Source organism: Eumetopias jubatus, unplaced genomic scaffold (genome assembly GCF_037043125.1).
Source record: "Eumetopias jubatus isolate StellerSeaLion01/CBP00866 unplaced genomic scaffold, mEumJub1_p1.0 scaffold_12, whole genome shotgun sequence".
NCBI classification, from domain to species: Eukaryota; Metazoa; Chordata; class Mammalia; order Carnivora; family Otariidae; genus Eumetopias; species Eumetopias jubatus.
In genome coordinates, this window is record NW_028274818.1 from 87,913,843 (window position 1) to 87,938,355 (window position 24,513).

General features: G+C 43.6%; 1 protein-coding gene across 1 annotated transcript in view; it reads left to right on the forward strand.

Moving 5' to 3' along the window:
• Positions 1 to 23,312: 23,312 nt before the first annotated feature.
• Positions 23,313 to 24,513, forward strand: part of CACNG3 (calcium voltage-gated channel auxiliary subunit gamma 3) — an 82,354-nt gene continuing 81,153 nt past the window's right edge. The window contains exon 1 of the mRNA XM_028090446.2: positions 23,313 to 23,523. Coding sequence (XP_027946247.1) covers positions 23,313 to 23,523 — 211 coding nt within the window. The remainder of the gene's footprint in view (positions 23,524 to 24,513) is intronic.

The following is a 24,513-nucleotide window of genomic DNA, read 5'->3' on the forward strand; positions in this document are numbered from 1 at the left end:
TCTCTTTCTTTCTTTCTTTCTTTCTTTCTTTCTTTCTTTCTTTCTTTCTTTCTTCTTTCTTTCTTTCTTTCTTTTCTTTCTTTCTTTCTTTTTTTCTCAAAACACCTGCATGGTATCATCAGCTTTTCAGATTTGGGACTGTGCTCAAGGAGTTCAGTTTCCAGAAGCACACAGCTGGGATGCAGTAAGACCAGGTTGTCATGGATTCTCAGGTCTGGCGTATATACACTGAGCTCCTACTATGTGCCACACACTGTGCAGAGAGCCCAGATGAGGCGCATGCATGCGGACTCCATGGCAGCGGGCATGTGATAAGGAAACAGACAAGCAAGCAAGTCGATGAATAACAGCACTGCCAATGGTGACCCTTGCTGGGAAGAGTGATGAGACTGGTAGGAGCCAAAGACCTGCTTCCGATCACTTCCGAGGAAGAGGACTTTGAGTGACGTGATGTCGCCTCTGTGTCATGTGACCCTGGAGAAACAGCATCCCGGGCTGCGGAAACACCCAGAGGGGAGCCAGGGTTAGGCAAAGGACCTGGCACATTCAAGAAACAAAATACAGAAGCCAGCCTTGAAGTGAACAAGAAAAAACAGATGAGACAAAGAGGGAGGTGAGGCCAGTCCTCACACGGCCTTGTTGGCCAAGGTAAAGAATGGAGGTCTGGGGCAGCTGGATGGCTCAGGCAGTTAAGCATCTGCCTTGGGCTCAGGTCATGATCCCAGGGTCCTTGGATCGAGCCCCGCGTCAGGCTCCCTGCTCAGTGAGGAGTCTGCTTCTCTCTCTCCCTCTGCCCTTCCCTCCACTTGTGCTCTCTCTCCAATAAATTAAAAAAAAAATCTTAAAAAAAAAGAATGTAGGCCCATTCTATGAAACATGGGAAATTTGGAAGTTTTTGTTTTTTAATTAGGTAATGACATGATCTGGTTATCTTTTAAAAAGTGGCATTTCTGGGGCACCTGGGTGGCTCAGTCATTAAGCGTTTGCCTTCGGCTCAGGTCATGGTCCCAGGGTCCTGGGATCAAGCCCCATGTTGGGCTCTCTGCTCCACGGGAAGCCTGCTTCTCCCTCTCCCACTCCCCTTGCTTGTTTTCCCTCTCTCACTGTGTCTCTCTCTGTCAAATAAATAAATAAAAATCTTTTTTAAAAAAGTGGCATTTCTGGGGGTGCCTGGGTGGCTCAGTTGTTAAGCGTCTGCCTTCGGCTCAGGTCAGGATCCCAGGGTCCTGGGATCAAGCACCGCATAGGGCTCTCTGCTCAGCGGGAAGCCTGCTTCTTCCTCTCCCACTCCCCCTGCTTGTGTTCCCTCTCTCGCTGTCTCTCTCTGTGTCGAAAAAAAAAAAAGTGGCATTTCTGGCTGTTGCATGGACCAAGCCAAAGGGATGAGAGGTAGGCTGAGAAACTCTACTTGGTGTTGACTGAAGAGCATACAGTTGGACTATATAACCCTGAACTGAACTGAACATCAGACCTCAGGGATCCAGGACTTGAACTGCTCGACCTGACTAGAGCACTGTATCCTGAGTGCTAGTTCTCTCTACTGACTCAACAGGAGGTTTACAAGACAGTACATAAGAGAGCCCAAATGACAAGGTTCTGAATTCAGGATGAGAGAGTAGTCCAGGGCCTGGGAGGGAGAGGGTAGCCATGACAGTTTCCATTAATGACGAAGAAGAAGGAGAAGGAGAAGAAAGAAGAAGAAGAAGAAGAAGAAGAAGAAGAAGAAGAAGAAGAAGAAGATTAAATGTGGTAGGCATCCCACATTTAAAGGAAAAAGAAGTGAGGAGTACAATGTGCAATTCTATGTTAGCAAATTGGAAAATCTTGACGAAATTGATACTTCTCTGGAAAACAATTACTAGCATTCTTTCCAAGTATAATATAGTCTTAAATAAAGTAGCGTAATGATGAAGAGTGAAGCCTCCCCCGTCAGATGGATGTGTGTTCAAATCCAGCCTCCACTGCTTACTAGCTGCATGACCTTGGACAACACTCAATTTCTTCCCTTTTAAGATGAGGATAAACAGAATGAGAAGCTTCTTGCAGAATGTATCTGAAGAAAGGTCATCCAGGGAACTTAAAACAAGATCAGACAAATGGAATTAAATAAGGAGTATTTAATGTTGGTTCTTCCTAAATAAATACATAGGCTTGTTGCAATCCTAATAAATATCCCCATACAATTAATTTTGTACTTGCTGTATTTGTTTTCCTTTGGTGGGAAAGAATTTTAGAGTTACTTTGCCAAAGTAACTCTATCTTCAACCAGATAAATAAATGGCCAAAAGAGCCAAGAGCGACTTGAAAGTGAAGAATAATTAGGGGACACACTGAAGACAGATACTAAAATGGACTATAAAGTTTCAAAGATGAAAAAAGCATAGTACAAGTAAGTCCTGAAACATAGATCAATGGAATAGAGCAGATAGCGCTGAGACAATCTTTCATGTACCCGACTTTATTAGATAATAAAAGCAGCCACACAAAGGCAAGAGAGAAAAAATATTCAATAAATGACAGTGGGACAATTGATTAATACTTGGGGGGAGGAATAAATAAAGTAAAATTAAATTTTCATCTCACACTATACATCAATGTAAATTCCAGATTGATTAAAGAGTATGAAGTAATTTAAAAGTTAATTGAAACTAATAAACAATCTAGACAAACTTATGGGAAATGAAGGCAACTTGATCACTTGATCACAGGTATCTAATATCTATCTGGTCCTCCTATCTTCCAGATTCCTGTTTTAAATAAAATATATATGTATGTGTATATAGTATATATATAAAAATATAGGCGCCTGGGTGGCTCAGTCGTTAAGCGTCTGCCTTCGGCTCAGGTCATGGTCCCAGGGTCCTGGGATCGAGCCCCGCATCGGGCTCCCTCCTCGGCGGGAAGCCTGCTTCTCCCTCTCCCACTCCCCCTGCTTGTGTTCCTGCTCTGGCTGTGTGTCTCTCTTTGTCAAATAAATAAATAAAATCTTTAAAAATATATATATATATATACCTATACACATATAGGAACACCCGCTATATATAGTTACATATGGATTTACTTATTTTTTTAAGATTTATGTATTTATTTTAGGGGGGGAGAAAGGGCCAGAGGGAGAGGGATAGAGAACCCCAAGCAGACTCCACGCTGAGTGCAGAGCCCACATGGGGCTTGATCTCATGACTCTGAGACCAGAGCCTGAGCCAAAACCAAACCAAGAGTCCAATGCTTAACCACCTGAGCCACCCAGGCACCCCACGGATTTACTTACTTTTTAAAGAGAGGTAAAGGTATATCTGTTCTAGCAATTATGGAAGTCTGCCATCCATATATTTGAAACTTTAAAATCTTTACACCCAATATGATATGGATGAGACAAAATTCAAAAATGGATCTTTGGTGAGTGTTGGGGGTCAATAAGAAAGGAAGACATTTTTAATTAATCTGATCAAGAGGAAGAGAGACAAGGCATCATTAAGATTAAGAGAAATCTGAATTACCATGAAGGAAATTAAATGAAAAATGCAAGAAAATATTATGCATAACTTAATATGGCCTAGGAAATTAGAAAATTTTCATGAGCTAGGTTATATTATAGGAAAATATAGATGGCCAAAAAAAGAAGAATCAAAAGAACTGAGTGAATACAAAAACCGTGGGGAAAATTGAAACCTTACCAAACAAAGAATGGCAGTGGGCCCACGTGGTTTCATGGACGAGATCATACATTTGGACGAACTGATGGGAGTTGGTGTCATCCATAATCCCATGTCTCTCTGTTCTGTTCTAAACTGGGGGTCCCACCGGAGCCAGGCAAGCAGCTTAGGAGTGGCGCAGGTGGGAATTGGTCCAAGATGGTGGAGGAGTAGGAGACCTGGATTTCGTCTGGTCTCAGGAATTCAGCTGAATAGGGATCAAACCATTCTGAACACCTACGAACTCAACAGGAGATCGAAGAGAAGAATAGCAACAACTCTCTGAACAGAAAAGCGACCACTTTCTGGAAGGTAGGATGTGTGGAGAAGTGAATCCAAGGCGATATTCGGGAGGATAGACGGCGGGGGAGGGGGCCTCTGTCAGCCGCTTCTGGCAAGTGATAGAGCCGCGGAGCACAAAATCGGACCTTTTAGAAGTCGGCTCCGCTGAGGGACGTCGCTCCAGTGGCTAAGCGGGGGTGGAACCCTCGCGGGACAGTGTGGTCTCAGGACCCTTGGGGTCACAGAAAGACCGGGGGTGCCTGAGTGCGGCAGAGCTCCCAGGTATCGGAGCAGGGAAGCCGGCTGCAGAGACGGAGCCAAGGCGCGGGCTCTCAGCTCGGGGTTGCCATAAACTGTGATCAGTGACAGTGGGGCCACTGCTCCTCCAGCAGGGACCCAACAAGTGGCAGATCCGGGGAGACTCCCCTTCCTCCCCCGGGAGAAGCGGCGCAGGAGCGCACCACAGGGATCTGCTGGGTTTGGAGACTCCACACCGAGTCGTGCGCCAGAGATAGAAACGCTCGGTCACAGGCCGGGTGAGCATGGAGTGTGGCCGGAAACCAGGGAGACAGGAGTGACTGACTGCTTTTCTCCGGGGGCGCACCGAGGAGCGGGGCCCCGAGTTCTTGGCTCCTCCGGGGCGGAGATTGGGAGGCCGCCATTTTCACTGTTGTCCTCCAATGCTGTATGGAAAGCTTGCAGGGAACAAAAGCTCCCGAGAGCAAACCCGAGCAGATGACTTAGCCCGGACCGACAAGGGCGGGGCAATTCTACCTGGGGCAAAGACACCTGAGAATCACTACAACAGGCCCCTCCCCCAGAAGATCAGTAAGAACATCCAGCCAAGACCAAGTTTACTGATCAATGAGAACAGCGAAACCCCAGTGCTAGGGGAATACAGCACATAGAATTCATGGCTTTCCTCCCAGGATTCTTTAGTCTTTCAAAGTTAATTTTTTAAATTTTCTTTATTTTTTCTTTTTCTAGTTTTTTTGTCTTTTTGAATTTTTCTTCTTCCCTTTTTTCAACTAACTTCTTATCAACTCCTTTTTTAAAATCTTTTTTCATTTTTATAGTCATATTCTTTTTTTTAAGATTTTATTTATTTATTTGACAGAGACAGACACAGTGACAGAGGGAACACAAGCAGGGGGAGTGGGAGAGGGAGAAGCAGGCTTCCCACAGAGCAGGGACCCTGATGCAGGACTCGATCCCAGGACCCTGGGATCATGACCTGAGCTGAAGGCGGACACTTAACGACTGAGCCACCCAGGCACCCCTTACAGTCATATTCTGTCCCTTCATTGTATTTAACCTTATTTTTGGTATATATATAAGTTTTTCTTTCTTAGAAATTTTGGGATGCAGTTTCTTTTAAAGGCCAAAATATACCTTAAATCTAGTGTATGGCTTTGTTCTATTCACCCACCTGATCACATTCTCTCCTTTTTTTTCCTTCAATTTTTCTTCTTTCTTTTTTCAACCAACTTCTTATCTTATCAATTCCTTTTTTAAAATCTTTCTTAATTTTCATTTTTACAGTCATATTCCATCCCTTCATTGTATTTACCTTTATTTTTGTGTATATATATATATATATATATATGTGTGTGTGTGTGTATATATATATATATGTGTGTGTGTATATATATATATATATATATATATAAGCTTTTTTTCTTTAAAATTTTGGGAGGAAGTTTCTTCTAACAGATGAAAACACACCCAAAATGTAGTGTGTGGCTCTGTTCTATTCACCAGCTTGATCATATTCTTTTTTTTTCTTTTCCCCCCAGTTTTGGGTCTCTTCTGATTTGTTTAGTGCATATTTTTCTGGGGTCATTGTTTCCCTTTTAGCATTTTGTTTTCTAGTTCATCTATTCTTCTCTGGACAGAATGACAAAACAGAAAACTCACCTAAAAAAAAAGAACAAGAGGCAGTACCAACTGCCAGGGACCTAGTCAATATGAACATTACAAAGATGTTGGAACTAGAGTTCAGAATGACGATTACAAAGATACTAGCTGGGCTTGAAAAAAGCATGGAAGATCCCAGAGAAACCCTTTCTGGAGAAATAAAAGAACTAAAATTCGAAATAAAAAAAGGCTATTAATGAGGTGCAATAAAAAATGGAGGCTCTAACTGCTAGGATAAATGAGGCAGAAGAGAGAATTAGTGATATAGAAGACCAAATGATGGAGAATAAAGAAGCTAGAAAAAGAGAGATAAACAACTACTGGATCACGGGGGAGAATTCGAGAGATAAGTGATACCATAAAGCAAAACAATATTAGAGTAACTGGGATCCCAGAAGAAGAAGAAAGAGAGAGAGGGGCAGAAGGTATATTGGAGCAAATTATAGCAGAGAACTCCCCTAATTTGGGGAAGGAAACAGGCATCAAAATCCAGGAGGCACAGAGAACCCCCCTCAAAATCAATAAAAATAGGTCAACACCCCCACATCTAATAGTAAAACTTACAAATCTCAGAGACAAAGAGAAAATCCTGAAAGCAGCTCAGGACAAGAGGTCTGTAACCTACAATGGTAGAAACATCAGATCGGTAGCAGACCTATCCACAGAGACCTGGCAGGCCAGAAAGGACTGGCATGATATATTCAGGGTACTAAACAAGAAAAATAGGTAGCCAAGAATACTATATCCAGCTAGGCTATCATTGAGAGGGAGAGATAAAAAGCTTCCAGGACAAACAGAAACTAAAAGAATTTGCAATCACCAAACCAGCCCTACAGGAAGAATTGAAAGGGATCCTCTAAGCAAAGAGAGAGCCTAAAAGTAACATAAACCAGAAAGGAACAGAGACAATATACAGTAATAGTCACCTTATAGGCAATACAATGGCACCAAATTCATATCTTTCAGTAGTTACCCTGAATGTAAATGGGCTAAATGCCCCAATCAAAAGACACAGGGTATCAGATTGGATAAAAAAACAAGACCCATCAATATGCTGTCTGCAAGAGACTCATTCTAGATCCAAAGACACCTCCAGATTGAAGGTGAGGGGGTGGAAAACCATTTACCATGCTAATGGACAGCAAAAGAAAGCTGGGTTGGCAATCCTTATATCATACAAATTCGATTTTAAAACAAAGACTATAATAAGAGATGAGGAAGGACACTACATCATACTTAAAGGGTCTATCCAACAAGAAGATCTAACAATTGTAAATATTTATGCCCCTAACATGGGAGCAGCCAATTATATAAGCCAATTAATAACAAAATCAAAGAAACACGTCAACAAAAATACAATAATAATAGGGGACTTTAACACCCCCCTCACTGAAATGGACAGATCATCTAAGCAAAAGATCTACAGGCTTTAAAGGACACACTGGACCAAATGGACTTCACAGATATATTCAGAGTATTTCATCCCAAAGCAACAGAATACACATTCTTCTTAGTGCCCCTGGAACATTCTCCAGAACAGATCACATCCTGTGTCACAAATCCAGTCTCAACAGGTACCAAAAAATTGGGATCATTCCATGCATATTTTTGGACCACAATGCTTTGAAACTTGAACTCAATCACAAGAGGAAAGTTGGAAAGAACTCAAATACATGGAGGCTAAAAAGCATCCTACTAAAGAATGAATGGGTCTACCAGGAAATTAAAGAAGAATTAAAAAAATTCATGGAAACAAATGAAAATGAAAACACAACTATTCAAAATCTTTGGGATGCAGCAACGGCAGTCCTAAGAGGAAAGTATATAGAAATACAAGCCTTTCTCAAGAAATGAGAAAGGTCTCAAATACACAACCTAACCCTACACCTAAAGGAGCTGGAAAAAGAACAGCAAATAAAGCCTAAGCCCAGCAGAAGAAGAGAAATAATAAAGATCAGAGCAGAAATTAATGAAATAGAACCAAAACAACAGTAGAACAGATTAACAAAACTAGGAGCTGTTTCTTGAAAGAATTAACAAGATTGATAAACCCCTGGTCAGACTTATCAAAAAGAAAAGAGAAAGGACCCAAGTAAATAAAATCATGAATGAAAGAGCAGAGATCACAACCAACATCGAAGAAATACAAACAATTATAAGAACATATTATGAGCAACTATATGCCAACAAATTAGATAATCTGGAAGAAAAGGATGCATTCCCAGAGATGTATAAACTACCAAAACTAAACCAGGAAGAAATAGAAAACCTGAACAGACCCATAAACAGCAAGGAAACTGAAGCAGTAATCAAAAACCTCCCAACAAACAAGAGCCCAGGGCCAGATGGCTTCCCAGGGGAATTCTCCCAAACATTTAAAGAAGAATTAATACCTATTTTCTGAAACTGTTCCAAAAAATAGAAATGGAAGGAAAACTTCCAAACTCATTTTATGAGGCCAGCATTACCTTGATCCAAAAACCAGACAAGGACAATTATAGACAAATATCCCTGATGAACATGGATGCAAAAATTCTCACCAAAATACTAGCCAATAGGATCCAATAGTACATTAAAAGGATTAATCACCACGACCAAGTGGGATTTATTCCTGGGCTGCAAGGTTGGTTCAACATCTGCAAATGAATCAATGTGATACACTACATTAATAAAAGGACAAGAACTATATGATACTCTCAGTAGATGCAGAAAAAGCATTTGACAAAGTACAGCATCCTTTCTTGATTAAAACTCTTCACAGTGTAGGGATAGAGGGTACATACCTCAATATCATAAAAGCCATCCATGAAAAACCCACAGTGAATATCATTCTCAATGGGGAAAAACTGAGAGCTTTTCCCCTAAGGTCAGGAACATGACAGAGATGTCCACTCTCACCACTGTTGTTCAACATGGTACCAGAAGCCCTAGCCTCAGCAATCAGACAACAAAAAGAAATAAAAGGTATCCAAATCGGCAAAGAAGAAGTCAAACTCTCACTCTTTGCAGATGATATGATACTTTCTGTGGAAAACCCAAAAGACTCCATCCCAAAACTGGAGAACTCATACAGGAATTCAGTAAAGTGGCAGGATATAAAATCAATGCACAGAAATCAGTTGCATTTCTATACACCAACAACATGAACAAAGAAAGAGAAATTAAGGAGTCAATCCCATTTACAATTGCACCCCAAACCATAAAATACCTAGGAATAAATCTAACCAAAGAGGCAAAGAATCTGTATTCAGAAAACTGTAGAATATTCATGAAAGAAATTGAGGAAGACAAAGAAATGGAAAAACATTCCATGCTCATGGATTGGAAGAACAAATATTGTTTAAAATATCTATGCTACCTAGAGCAATCTACAGATTTAATGCAATCCCTATCAAAATACCATCACCTTTTTTCACAGAAATGGAACAAATAATCTTAAAATTTGTATGGAACCAGAAAAACCCCAAAATAGCCAGAAGAATGTTGAAAAAGAAAAGCAAAACCGGTGGCATCACAATTCCGGACTTCAAGCTTTATTACAAAGCTGTAGTCATCAAGACAGTAACGTACTGGCACAAAAACGGACACATAGATCAATGGAACAGAAGAGAGAACCCAGAAATGGACCATCAACTCTATGGTCAACTAATCTTCGACAAAGCAGGAAAGAATGTCCAATGGAAAAAAGACAGTCTCTTCAACAAATGGTGTTGGGAAAATTGGACAGCCACATGCAGAAGAACAAAACCGGGCCATTTCCTTACATCACACACAAAAGTAGACTCAAAATGGATGAAAGACCTAAATGTGAGATAGGAATCCATCAAAATCCTTGAGGAGAACACAGGCAGCAACGTCTTCGACCTCAGCCACAGCAACTTCTTCCTAGACACATCACCAAAGGTAAGGGAAGCAAGGGCAAAATGAACTATTGGGACTTCATCAAGATAAAAAGCTTTTGCATGGCAAAGGAAACAGTCAACAAAACCAAAAGACAACCAACAGAATGGGAGAAGATATTTGCAAATGACATCTCAGATAAAGGGCTAGTATCCAAAATCTATAAAGAACTTATTAAACTCAACACCCAAAGAACAAATAATCCAATCAAGAAATGGGCAGAAGACATGAACAGACATTTCTGCAAAGAAGACATCCAAATGGCCAAGAGACACATGAAAAAGTACTCAACATCACTTGGCATCAGGGAAATACAAATCAAAACCACAGTGAGATACCACCTCACACCAGTCAGAATGGCTAAAATTAACAAGTCAGGAAACGACAGATGTTGGTGAAGAGGTGGAGAAAGGGGAACCCTCCTACACTGTTGGTGGGAATGCAAGCTGGTGCAGCCACTCTGGAAAACATTATGGAGGTTCCTCAAAAAGTTGAAAATAGAACTATCCTACAGCCCAGCAATTGCACTACTAGGTATTTATCCCAAAGATAAGAATGTAGTGATCTGAAGGGGCACGTGCACCCCAATGTTTATAGCAGCAATGTCCACAATAGCCAAACTATGGAAAGAGCCTAGATGTCCATCAACAGATGAATGGATAAAGAAGAAGTGGTATATATATACAATGGAATATTATGCAGCCATCAAAAAATGAGATCTTGCCATTTTCAACGACGTGGATGGAACTAGAGGGTATTATGTTAAGCGAAATAAGTCAATCAGAGGAAGACAATTACCATATGATCTCACTGATATGTGGAATTTGAGAAACAAGGCAGAGAATCATGGGGGAAGAGAGGAAAAAAATGAAACAGGACGAAACCAGAGAGGGAGACAAATCATAAGAGACTCTTAATCTCAGGAAACAAACTGAGGGTTGCTGGAATGGAAGGGGGATGGGAGGGATGGGGTGGCTGGGTGATGGACATTGGGGAGGGTATGTGCTATGGTGAGCGCTGTGAATTGTGCAAGACTGTTGAATCACAGACCTGTACCTCTGAAACAATATATTATATGTTAAAAAAAAAAAAAAGAAAGAAAGAAAAGTAGTGGCACAGGCGGAGGACCAGAGGGAAGGCTGGGGACTGGGGTAGGCTGAGATAGGTATGCCTCATTGAAGTGGACAGATGCTAATTGCTGACAGGAATGGGGGCCCACATTTGGTTTACTGCAATGCAAATTGTAAAACCAAGTGGGCACAGCAAGACATTAGCAGAACCTGTAAGCTACCAATTTACAGGTTATTCTGGAGACACTAAAAATACAGAAGGCTGTAGGGAGAGGCGACCTCCATTCCACTGGAACCATTTTGAAAACTGTTTTACTGGAAGAAATGATTACTGTAGTTTGTCCTTCACGGTGGGACATTTCACTGAATAACTTTTTGCCAGTAATGAGGCAAGCCGATTGCATAAGATAAAATAAGATTTCATGCTTTACTTCAATCTGAGCACCTCTCACGTTCTGGAAAAGGAAGGCTGGATTATTTTGAAAAAATAATCATTCATTCATTTATTCAATGAATATTTATCCAGCACCAATTACGTGTTGTGTGCTATTATAAGTATGGGAATAGAGCAGTGAATGAAACAGAAAAAGTCTGCATCCATGAAACTTTATGTCCTAAAGATGGTGAAAATAAACAACAGGCAGAACCCAGCATCTTCTGGTGAACTTCAATGTTAAGAACCTGAATTTTGTAATTAGGACTCACTCATAGGTATTCAAAACCCCAACCCAGAAACAATATGATATCTGGGACTTTCTTCAAAATAATCTAGTGAGGAGGCACAGTAATGGAACATAGAGATGAAACAAGATGGGCCATATGTCAGTAACTGCTGCAACCAGTGGGGGCTGGTACAGGGGCATTCATTCATTATGTTTTCCTCCCCACTTTTATTCATGTTTGAAATTTTTCATAATGAACGTGTTTTTAAGTTCAATTCCATCGAAATTAAAGCTTCAACCTCCCATTCAATCCAAAGCCTTCTGCTCTCTCCAGACCCAGCCTGGCCATGAGAGCTGGGCCTCCGCAGTGTGAGGGGAGGAGGCTGGGGTGTCCTCTGCTCCTCTTCCTTCTCTGGTTGCTGGGTTCTCTGGAGCTGAGGACGGGGAAGGGGCAGAGGGCAAGAGGCAAGAGTCACCTTCCTTAGTGCCATGAGTGGTAGCTGCTGATGCTGCTGGTACCCAAATGCTGATCTCTTGTGTGAATGGTCCCATGAAGAGAGTTTGAGCTCAGGCATTTTTCTCAGTAGCCATACAGCGCTCAATGCATCTTTGCAACACCACACCCTGCCTGTCCTCTCCTCTCGCCCTGTAATGGAGAGCTGCTCTAGCCGGCATCTTGCCTTCACAGTTCTCCAGGCAGGAACCAGGCACCTTTCCACGTCTGTGTGCTCATGCGTGCTCCAACACCATTCAACACCTGTCACTTTCTCTCAAGTGCTCCCTCCCGGTGTTCTGCTCCAGCCCACACTTAGTTCCAGGTGCCAGCCTAGAGCATCCACAACTCAGCAGGTACTGGCTGGGAAGTGAGGAGTCAGTGTCTCCTCTTGCATATCCATAATCTCTCCAATGAGTTGATTGGAACTCTCTTGCCTGGCTTGGTGGGTGAGAGCCATCCCCTCCTCCACCATGGCGATGGGACAAAAAGAGCCAAGACACCTTTCTCCCCCAGGGCTCATTATTTCCCCCACCTCACTGAATCTTACTCTTCAGTCCACAGAGTCTAGATGGGAGTCATCAGAGGCAGGGCGGCAGGACCTGTCTGGTCATCTCTTCATGACCCCAGAGGAGTTATTTGGCAGCTCTTTGGCTCCAGATGTGGGAATATTTCATGCTTCTTGTTTTCAGCCTTAGGACTCTGGCCAACATTCCTAGCCATAGGAAAAGTCCTAAACCACATCCCGTTCCACTGATTTTAGGAAGGTGTCTAAAGTGATGTTAAGCCTCTTAGTTATCAATTGAGGTGTTTACCTCACCTCTCAATAAAGACACCATTTGAATCTCTAACTGCCTCTTGGGTCATTTTGCTTTCCTAGCACAGAGTTCTCAAGGAAAGTGATTAACCATGTAATAGTCACCCGTGTGTTATTCTGAAGGCGGTAGATTAAAACTAATCTTGTTAAAGAGGGCTGGATTCTTTGGCATCATTCTTTTATTTATAGCTACAGCTGACAATTATTGAGCACTTCATATACGCCAGGCACTGTGTTAAGCCTGTATGTGTATCGTCATATGCAATCCTCATTATATGATAAGGACGTCATACGGACCAAAGACATAGGTCCTATTATTTTATTTACAAGGAAAGAATGGCACAGAAGGATTCCATAGTTCTCTCAAGGTCACACATCAAATGATGCAATTAGGACTTGAATCGGGTTTCAGCTGACTCCAAACCCATACTCTCCACCAGTTCTTTCTGCCGGGCACCAACCAAATACAGTGTTTGGTGCTTCTGTCCCCAAAACCTGTTTAGGATGATAGAAGAACAAAGGCTCTTTCTCCTAGTTTTCCTGGCAAAGTTTGTTAAGGACACTATTTGGGGTCTCTACCTTGAGTCTGATTTCCTTAGTCAGATCTTGAGGAAAAGACAGTGTTTTCCTTCCACATCCCTCATCTTAGAAGGTGGGAAGGAGAGCAAATAAATATCCTGGAGAAGCTCGAGGCCAAAGAACTCTGCTATTTTGTTATCTTCCTGGTCTCTGTTGTACTTTCTATTCCATGGAGCAGAGCCAAGGCTCTGATGTAACACATACACACACACACACACACACACACGCACACACACACACACACACCCTGATCGCATCATTTCCTGCTAAAACATCTCAATTCCCCACTGCCCTCAGGAAAGTCATAGTCCTTAGCAACCCTAGTCTGAGATGCCAATACTTTTAGCCTGAATTAAAGCAATAGCCTCCTAATTTGTCTCCAGACTTTCACTCTTGCCTCTGTAGAGTCTACCCCCTCAGTGGTCAGAGTGAAATTTCCAAAGTATAGATCAGAACATCTTACTCCCCTGCCGGAAATCACACAGTGGTTTTATGCTGTTGAAGAATACCTGTTCACCCTGGCCCCTGGTCTGCATAATCTGACCCTAGCCCACATCCCTGACCTCACTTCCTATGATTTTTCCTCTTGTTCGTAAGATTCCCCCCATGCTCTCCTTTCTGTCCTTCAGTGAACCATATTCGTGCTCACTTCAGGGCTTCTGCACTTGATAATCCCTTTGCCAGGGACATTTTCCCTAGATTCTTTTGGGGCTGACTCCTCTACCCCTGACTTTACTCAACTTTGTCACCTCAGAACGCCCTCCCTGACCATGATACCTAGCGCAGTCCTTCCTCCACCACCAACACTGGTCGGATCCTATCAGATGACCCAATTTTATGTCCTTCACAGAATTTACCACTACCTGCATTTTTGGTTTGTTTAGTTCCATGTTCAGTGGCTGTCTCTGTCCCCTAGAATGGAAGTTCCTTAGGGACAGAGAGTCTGTGCTATTCACTCCTCTATCCTCAGTAGCTACAGCAGGACCTGGTAAACCGGTGAACCTTAGGAGATAATCTGTTGAATGATCTAACATGGCTAAAAGACCCTGTGTGATCTGATATCTTCTCATCTGTAGCGCACCATGAACATCCCATCAACTATTCATCCTTCTTCTGGTAACAGCACCTTGATTTCCTCTAAAGCATCAGCCCTTTATCCCACTCTCAGGCTACATGAATTAAGGTGAGGCTGATCTTCCTTTTTGTACGTCCAGGGACAGAAAGAGAGCCCGGGCCTGAAAATCCATGACTCCCATTTCCTGGCCACCACAATTGATTCAGGTCGTTATGAACAAAAATGGATCAATGAGAAACCTGCCCCAACACCTTTACTGTAACTGTTGATGGAGAGATGTCCTCTTTCTTCTGGGGTTGCTCAGCTGGGAGGATGCAAGCCAAGAGTTCTTGGTACTTGAGAAGTGAGCCAGTCTAAGAATGGCCCCAGTCTACAGGGAGACGGGGCTGAGATGAAGATGCAGATCCCAGATCCAGTCATCCATGAGCTTATCTACTTTGTAGTCACATGTCCTGATTGATTGCTTTTGTTTGTCTCATACACTTGGAGTTGCGTTTCTGTCAGCTGGGGCTAGAAGCTCCATGGCCAATAGCCTACTTCTCTAATTTCACTTCTTGTCATCTGTATAAATTGGGATTTATGTTCATCTGCTAAACTTGAAAAGGGATGAAATAAATTGAATCTATTTTTGTCATATAATAAGAATTTTGAAGATAAGCAATCCTGGCCTGGAATAAGAGTTCCTTTTAAAAGCAGAGACTGAGGTACATGCAGCAGTCAAGGTTCATGGGAATGATCAAATCCAATTGAGTAGGAATGACCAAAAAATCTCTTTCCTGAGGATGGAAGAAGTTTCCTAGTGAGCAAGGAGGAACTTCCTTATCTCTTGCTTTCCAATCACCCTTCTATCTGCCCTCTGGGAGACTCTCCTCAGTCCATCTCTCCACCTGGACTCATTTGAGGTGAAATCGGGGAGGACAAGCTCTCCACTGGGCTCAAGGATCTTTTCAGGATTCTCTTGTTTCGAGGTTTAATATTCACAGGTTGCTACGTATCAAGCTTGGGAACTATTCGAAACTATTGGGAACAATATAATTCCTCCAAAAAGCGAATAAGCTTCCAATATTTTCTGGAAGAATATTCATGGCCAAATATCTTATCTGTACATAATATTCAAGAGTGATGAGTCAGCCACACTAACCCCACATTATACACCTGCCATACTAAACTTTTTCCATTCCTTCACATTCATCAGGCACCATCTTTTGAACACACTAGTCCAACTGCCTGGAACACAATTTCCCCAGCTCTTCACTTGGCTACTCATCCTTAAGGGTTTAGTGTAAATGGAACTTCCTCTGTGAAGCCTTCTTCGATGACCCTCCATGACATTAATTGTCCCTGACCTGCTCTCCCCCGCCCCCCCCGCCAGAGCACTTGCCAGCCCTCCTTGTTTTCTTAGGTAGAGTTTCCTAGGAGCAGAGCCTGAGGCAGGATTCCACTACATGTGACTTATAGAAGGAGTGATCTTTAGGGAAAACCTGTAAGGGAGTATGGGAAGCAGCATAAGGAAGATGGTGATTCTCCACTTGTGATTTCTCAGCACCCTTAGCATCACCCAGGAACTGACTAGAAATGAAAATTTTTGAGAACCATGCTAGAAGCCCTGGGAGGTAGAACACAGTGATCTGTGGTTCAGCCAGTCTTTTAAGCGATTCTGATGCACACTAAAAGTTCGAGAACCACAGGGAAAGGGGGCAAAGTCAAACAAGGCTGTTGTCCCAGGTAAAGTCTAGCCTTGGCCTGGCCCATGGAAGGCTCTGGAGCATCATGTGCACCAGAGCATTATCCCTCTGTTAAGAGGGCAGCCTTTTGCACCCTTGTTTCAGCCACTCACTGACTGCAGGCTGTCCCTGAGGGAGGGCCTAGAAGTTCCTTGGGTTCAGCTGCTCCTATCAACTGAAAGCAATTCTCCCAAGAATGGGGAGCTGAGAGCAGGCAGGCGGGCTAAAGAGGTCAAGGATGGGGTACAAACGCACCAACCCAGTAAAGGGTACCAGCAGCATCTACTACGGCTGTGCAATTATGTCCATCCTCTCTAGTGGACTGAGACTTCCAGATGATCAAAACATGTCTGTCTTGCTTATTACTGACTTTCCAGTGCCTGTTGCAGGGTGTGAAATGTAATGATTCTCTTTATGCAATTAATTGATTCATCAAATGCTAATTGAGTGCCTACTATATTCTGGGCACTGTTCCTGGGTCTTCTAATTTAAATGTGAACAAGACAAAGTACCTGCCCTCCTGGAATTCTTTTTGCTCTAGTCGGGGAGGTGACAATAAACACAGAAACATATATACATACCAATGTCCATATGTGTACAGATATCCATAGGATAATGTCAGATACATGCTATGGAGAAAAACAAAACAGAATGAGAGGACAGAGAGAAGCACAGGGTGTTATTTTTGATAGAGCAGTTAAAAAAGGATTCTGTGAGAAGGTGACATTTGAGCTGAGATATGAATGAAGGGAGGGGTGGAACCGAGCGAACATCTGGTGGCAGCAACTTTTATGTAGATGCAGAATTATTTCGAAATAAATGTGGTTGGTTTTTGTTTTGTTTTGTTTTAACAAAAAGGATATCTCAGGGAAGAGCATTTCAGGCACAGGGAATAGACAGATGAGTCACAGGAAACACCTGGCATTTCTATACTGATAAAGCAGGAGGTGGCTGAGAGAGAGATGGACAGGTGGCAAGCTGCATACTGTTTTTGTTTATTTTTTAATTGACTTTAAACATTTATCAAAGTATACATGCACAAGATTTTAAAACACCAAATAGGATGGAAGAGGGGGTAGATTAAGAAACTGATTTTTTAAGAAGATAGGAAGTGGGGAAGAATGAAGGGGGGGAAATTGGAGGGGGAGACGAACCATGAGAGCCGAATGGACTCTGAGAAAGAAACTGAGGGTTTTAGAGGGGAAGGGGGTGGGGGGATGTGTGAGCCTGGGGATGGCTCTATCTGACTGGTCCTGAGGGACCGGTCTCACACCTGTCCCTCTCCCCCAAAGATAACCACAGTTACGCGTTTCTATCTTAGTTCAATGTGCTTCACCCCAAACACAGTCGTAGGATATTTTTAGTTCCTCTGGTGGTTAGCTTTGTCGCTGTCAATAACATGCTCTAGTCTCTAGTTCTCCTTTCATCAACTCCAGGCAGTATATCTTAGCTGTTCTGTTTGTAATATCAGGGTGTTGCGTCCCTGCCATCATCCCCCTCCCCGTTCCACCATCCATCCGCTGTCCCATCACCTTTGTATGCGGTGGGAACAGAACACGCAAGCGCTTGAGTGTAAGCAAGAGAGAACAGGGGGCTTCCATTCCTGAAAGGTTGGCAAGGCTGGAGTTTAAATACGGACGGGAAGATGTGTTTTATAGCCACATTTCACTTTCAGTGCTTTTTCCATAAGCTGAATCTGAAAGTAGAAAACTAATAACTCGACCGTGTGAACACATCAAGGAGAAATTACAACATGGTGGGGGCTACACTCCTCTGTCTGTGTCTGCTTGGTTTTCGCCCTCTCCTTCACTGACATCCGTGCAGTGCCTGTCCTTCAGGCAAGTTTAGATAAGTTCTTCTCTTTTTGCCTCTGTCCCTTGGAATAAGGGCATAGACAAAAGGTGAAGCTAGTTTGGTATCATTGACACATAGCCCACATTCCACTCCTATCAGAGGGGTCCAGTATCTTCAGAGTCCCCCAAACCATGCCATGGGTTGTCTTCTCATTTTTGATCCTGTTTTACTGCTGGGCCCCTAGGCATCATGCAGTGGTTCCAAATGTGAATTGCGCAGACTTTTCGTAGTAGTCTTTTAAGATGGCACTGAGGGACACCTGGGTGGCTCAGTCGGTTAAGCATCTGCCTTCAGCTCAGGTCAGGATCCCAGGGTCCTGGGATCGAGCCCACATTGGGCTCCCTGCTCAGTGGGAAGCCTGCTTCTCCCTCTCCCACTCTCCCTGTTTGTGTTCCCTCTCTCGCTGTCTCTCTCTCCATCAAATAAATAAATAAATAAAATCTTTAAAAAAAAAAGATGGCACAGAAATTCCTCCTACTCAGAGAACTTTCTTTTCCTCCCTTCCTCAGTTCACAGTGGCTGGTCCTGATAGCCACGTTTGTACCACATGACTTTGTCTCCATGACCACAGCTGGGTGGGCCAAGAAATGGCACATGACACAAGCTAGACCAATCATTTTCTCTCCTGGAAATTTGGAATTGGAACTAAATCTTCCCACTTCAGTAGAGATGATGTAAAAACTCAAAATGCAGGTTTTATCTTGAAGACTGAGGAATAGAGAAGGCAAAACAATTTTTCTCTTTTTTAAGATTTATTTATCGATTCCAGAGAGAGAGAGAGAGAGAGAGCAGGGGGAGGGGTAGAGGGAGAGGGTCTCAGCCAGTCTGACCCAGGGCTCGATCTCACAACCGTGAGATCATGCCTGACCTGAGCCAAAATCAAGAGTCAGACACTCAACAAACTGAGCCACCCAAGTGCTCGGGCAAAACATTTTTTCTCAACAAAAAAATAAGAAAAAAGAGGCAGAGATGAAAAATGAAGTGACTGCTAAGACTCCTGATGGCTTTTATTTCAACTCCTTGCTGAGGCCTGATTGTGTCTTTGCCCTAAAATTCCTTAAAACACCACCATATCCTTATACAAAACCCCCCAATTTCTTAACCAGCTCCAGTGAGTTTCCACTGTTTACAGCCAAATGTAGTAACGAGAGACCACCTACTATAGAATGGGCTCCTTGGGGGATAGGAACCATATCTTCATGTTCTCCAAAGTGCTAAGCCTTGCACATAGTGGGCACTTGAGAAGCATGTATTGAATTGAAACAAGTGTCAACACTCTTTCCTGAATGACACAACCACTTTCAGGGGGCACTGACCCCTCCTGTGTTGAGGGTGACTCCAATCTATAAAAGGATGCACAGAAAAAAAAGCAGGTATTCCATGCTAGCTACTCCACTAAAGAGTCCAATACAAAAAAAAAAAAAAGAAGCCTTAATAAGAGAATCAAACATTAGTTTTAAACCACTTCAATATCTCCCAATCTCCCATCACAAAAGTAGGATCAGAAAGGATCACCAGCAAACAGAGAGGGCCTGGCTCCGTCACCGTAAGAAGAGATAGTGCTTTGAATCTCTTGGGTCCCTGATTGATCTGGTGAAAGAGCCCTCTAGTGGTAGAAATGAGCAATTAAATCTAGGCTTAGAAGCCGATTCCACACACCCCTGTATGTACGCCTACACATCCAATTGAATGAAAGGATGAGGTCACCCCCCTAGTAAGTGGGGAGTCATCCTGGGAAACTAGCTATGGCCTCCCTACCTCCGCACTCCCACTCCAGACAGGTGTTCTGACTTGCTCCAAATGCAGGCTCAGGACTTCCCACATTCTGTGATCAGCTTTGGCCCTGAGCAGAAGTTGCAAAGGGTGATCCTGCCTCACCAAGCCAAAGCCTCAGTATAAAGTTCCATCTTATAACAGATGTCCCTTTCTCTCCTTCAGAAAAACTGTCTACATCCTGACCTACAATTATCACCTCCACCTGCCTGGGCTCCTGACCCTCCTCTCCCTACTCCACATTATCCTACTTGGTTACCCAATTCCTTGTGCTGAACCTCTTGGGTACAACACCTTGTCTGTCTGGCTTTATATCACAGAGCTGTGGAGTGGAGCTGAAGCTGCTCTCATTTTACTGCAGGTCTGGTGAGTGGAGTGACTGGAGCATACTCTCCCTAAGTCCAAAGCCCATTGACCTTCCATCTACATGGTCCTCCTTTGAGAAAAGAACTTTCTCTTCCTTACTGGAGTAAGGGAAGAACGAAACAGATCCTAGAATGGCTGTTTTGGTCATTTTTAAATTATTTTATATTATTTAAGTTTCTAAGAGGAGGGAAGGAAAATTTCACGAATTTAATACCCCCTCCCAGGAAGGACCAACTTCACCTCCAAGTTATAGATAGTTTTTTCCTTAAAAAAAGAAAGGTCAAAGCAGAACATTTTAATAAGAAGCAAATTTTCTTTTTTTTTAAAGATTTTATTTATTTATTTGAGTGAGAGAATGAGAGAGAGAGAGAGAGCATGAGATGGGAGAGGGTCAGAGGGAGAAGCAGACCCCTGCCGAGCAGGGAGCCTGATACGGGACTCTATCCCGGGACTCCAGGATCATGACCTGAGCTGAAGGCAGTTGCTTAACCAACTGAGCCACCCAGGCGCCCAGCAAATTTTCTTTTTTAAGAAAATAAATTAAGTAACTTATAGAAGGCCTTGGATACCTTCCCCTATTGTCTCCTATTGTTCTTTGGGGGTAAGGTGAGCTGCTGTCCTGGGCCTGAGTTTATCAGTTCCACTTTGGTTACGTGGCAGATTTTTCATATTTCTACTTCCTGCCCATAAAACAGTGCTCGTGAGCCATGATATATGCCTATGTAATTAAATGAATACAGGTGCACAAACATGCACTATATCTATTCACAAGCATGTGTACCCACCCATGCACACAGCTATGCATTTGCAGCAAACCTATTTACATGGCCCACAACACTGCATACAGGTACATATATATTTGCATACATCCTTTTCTTGTGCAACAAATTTGCAGGCATTCAGAACTCATAACTAAATTGAACACAGCACAGGTTAACATTTAAACGCCACGACCAGATATTCAAACCTATGTATGCCCAGATATGTTTATCTAACACCAAGAGTCAAGTTTTCAAGTGACCTTAACACCAAAAAAAAAAAAAGTAGCAAATTCACTGAGAAGTTGTGATCTACACTTGAGAACTCTTCAATATATTGCTACTACTCAGTCATCTGCATAGAAGCTCTTAGACAGATAGCCAGAGATGGCACCAGGGGACTATATGTGTCTGGAATTACCTTCCATTATTTTTTTGTCCAGTTAAATAACACTCAAACATGACAGTTGACAGTGGACACATCTCAGAAACAACCCAAGCAGCCTCAATTCCAAAAACCTGGCCTCTGGGTATCCCTCCCATCATGCCATAGGAAAAGAATAATAAAGGCATTCTGTGGACTGTCCTTAGTCAACTCAGCGTGTGCTCATGTATACGCCAGAATACATAGTAATAGAAAGATGGTCAAGTGCTGATCTTTTGCAACATCGACTATTTTCCAAAGGGAGAGTTTCATTAACTTTCAGGTGCACAATGGCATTTGCACTTTGGACTAACAAGGAAAGCAGACCTAACTTCACCTGCTTCATGGTCTAACTTGGAAAAAGATGTTAACAAATGAACGTTCCAGGGACCTTTGGAAAGAATCTGACATTTTCATGGACTCTCCCACCTTGAATCCATCAACCCCCCCCACACACACATACACAAATGTAAGAATGTTAAAATATATGAGGTGTATTCAGAGACCAATATCTCACACCCCGTCGCCCCAAATCTGTGATATGTGTACAACAGAGTCTATATACATTCAGTTCCTGATGTCTTTTAGGAATACATGATCATATGTATATGAACAGTTCCGGGTCTGATCTGAGCACGTTGTCTCCGGTGTAAACCAGAGCTCCAGAGAACGAAGGGTAGACATATTGGTTTGTTTTCTGGGGAACCAAACTGAGACAGACTATACACAGATGTGCCTGTGACAACACTTTTTACCCGCCCAAGTGAGACATAGATGCGTCGCCCAGAGTCGCCGGTCCCTTTAAGAAGACTCGGTCTTCCCCAGTGGGCTCCAGCGGCGCCCGCAGCAAAAGGCAAACTTGCTTGGCTCATTGGTGGGGGGAAAACGCCGCGCTGGGTGGGAGCTGAGAGCGCGCCAGAGTGCGCTGCGGGCTTCTTTCCCCTTCCCCTTTCCTTAACCCTTCCGGGAGCAGAGGAACAGGGTGGTGCTGCAGCACCGACGAGCCGGGCCGCTGACTGCCGTGGGCTCCGGAAACTTTGCGCGGAGCATGGGATTGACTAGGCAGAGCCGAGCCGGCTAGCTGGCCTGGAAAGGGACGGGGGAAGGGCGGCGGGAGGGAGGTCCGACCCTTCAGCACCCCAGGTCTCTAGCCCGGGCGCTAGAAAGGCAGGGGTGCAACAGCAGCGGCCGTGGGGGAGCTGTCCCTTCAGCACCACCGACCTAAAGCCTGGCATTGGGGAGCCGGAGGCCGGGCAACAGGCGGGAGCTGTCCCTTCAGCACCGCGGACCTTTGCCCTCCGATGAAACCGCCTGGCCCCCAGCCCCAGGACTCTCTCTTTTCTCCAGTTTGAGCGGGGGTGTCAGGAGCAGGCGGAGAGCTTTCCTGGGAGGCTGGGGAAGCAATGAACACTCTTCTCAGCGACTCGCCTCCCAGCAGTGCTATTTTTTGCCATCCGCCCTCACCCCCAGCACACGCGCTCGCACACACACGCACGCACGCACACACACACACATAGACCTCTCTGGATTTCTTTGCCTTGAGTCTCCCGGGGCTGTGAGGAGCTAGGCGCATCTCAAACCGAGCTGGCAGCTCCAGGCTCCGGAGCCATGCCCTGCACGGACCCTCATCTTTACCAAGCTCCTGAGGAATGAAAGGAACCCAGGGATCCTCAGAAGGCAGCAGTGATGTGGACCAACCCCCTGGAGCCTGCACCCTTCCAAGGGCCATAGGCGACCCAGGGAACCGGAGAGAGCTCCAGACAGGAAACCCCAGCTTTCCTAAAGTCTCTGTGGATGCTGACAAAAGGAGACCCGAATTTTTGGAAGAGCCTGCCCTAGGTTACCCAGCTGCAGAGTGATTTTTCCCTCTGGCATTGAACCTACCCCTCCAACCCCCAGCCATCCAGAGTACCATGAAGAATTATGAGGATGTGTGACAGAGGTATCCAGATGTTGATCACCACTGTGGGAGCCTTCGCAGCTTTTAGTTTAATGACCATTGCAGTGGGCACGGACTACTGGTTATATTCCAGAGGTGTGTGCAGGACTAAATCTACAAGTGATAATGAAACCAGCAGGAAGAATGAAGAAGTAATGACCCATTCGGGGCTGTGGAGGACCTGCTGCCTAGAAGGTATTTACAATTTCCTCCCAACGGCCCCAAATAATGCAGTTTCTGATATTCTGATATTCCAGTGGGTGTTTGGGGAGATGGAGGCAGTGACGGGGAAAGAGGAATAGTTTGAATTATTGCTGAGAATGTGCAGATGTCCAGATTGTTCCCAGCAAGACTAATGCTGTGTGGAATGAAGAGGTTGGGTCTTGTTGATTGTTTTTGGTTTAAGCTTCATGAGATGAGATTTTGTGGCACTCTAAGCAGCTTCTGCAGTTGAGCAAAGTCTCCAAATCCAAAATTCTTAAGCATTTTGTGAACTGCTTTGATCTGTGGCTTGTGATGGGGTCTTTCGCTCAGCTTAAATTGCATTTCAGTGGGGGAGGAGGAGGGAGAGGGAGGGAGAAAGAGAGAGAAAGGGAGGGAGCGAGAGATGGAGCGAGAGAGAGAGAGAGCTAGGCTGGCACACTCTGAGCTATTTCCTTATTTCTAACATAGTCTTATCAGTTTCTTCTGAGTTTGGTCTAAGTAGATATTTTCATGAACTTGCATTGCCAACCAGACTAACATATGTGAACCCCTACACACACACACACACACACACACACACACACACACACATTTTAACAAAACTTCCTTATTAATACATGTTTCACTGTTTGTAATCAAAACAAAACTGAAGTGTTAGCATTTGATATCCACCTGTCTTTTTTCTTAAATCATTGCCAAACTCAACAAATATATTTTCATGACATTTGCATAAGACTGATTCTCCAAAAATCACAGCTTCTAATTTAAAAAAAAATTGAGAATTTGCTCTAAATTATAATGAGGAGGACAGACCAATTTTTAGAATGTCAAGCTCTTGGGTAACCTGTCTTACTATTAAACTCACTTTCACTACACCAGAAGTCACTCTCAGCAGCACTGGGCAATGCCTGAATGTCAGTGGTAGTAAATAGAAAGATAGAGAAGAAAATCAAAGCTCTTTCAAGCTTATGTGCCTGAGGG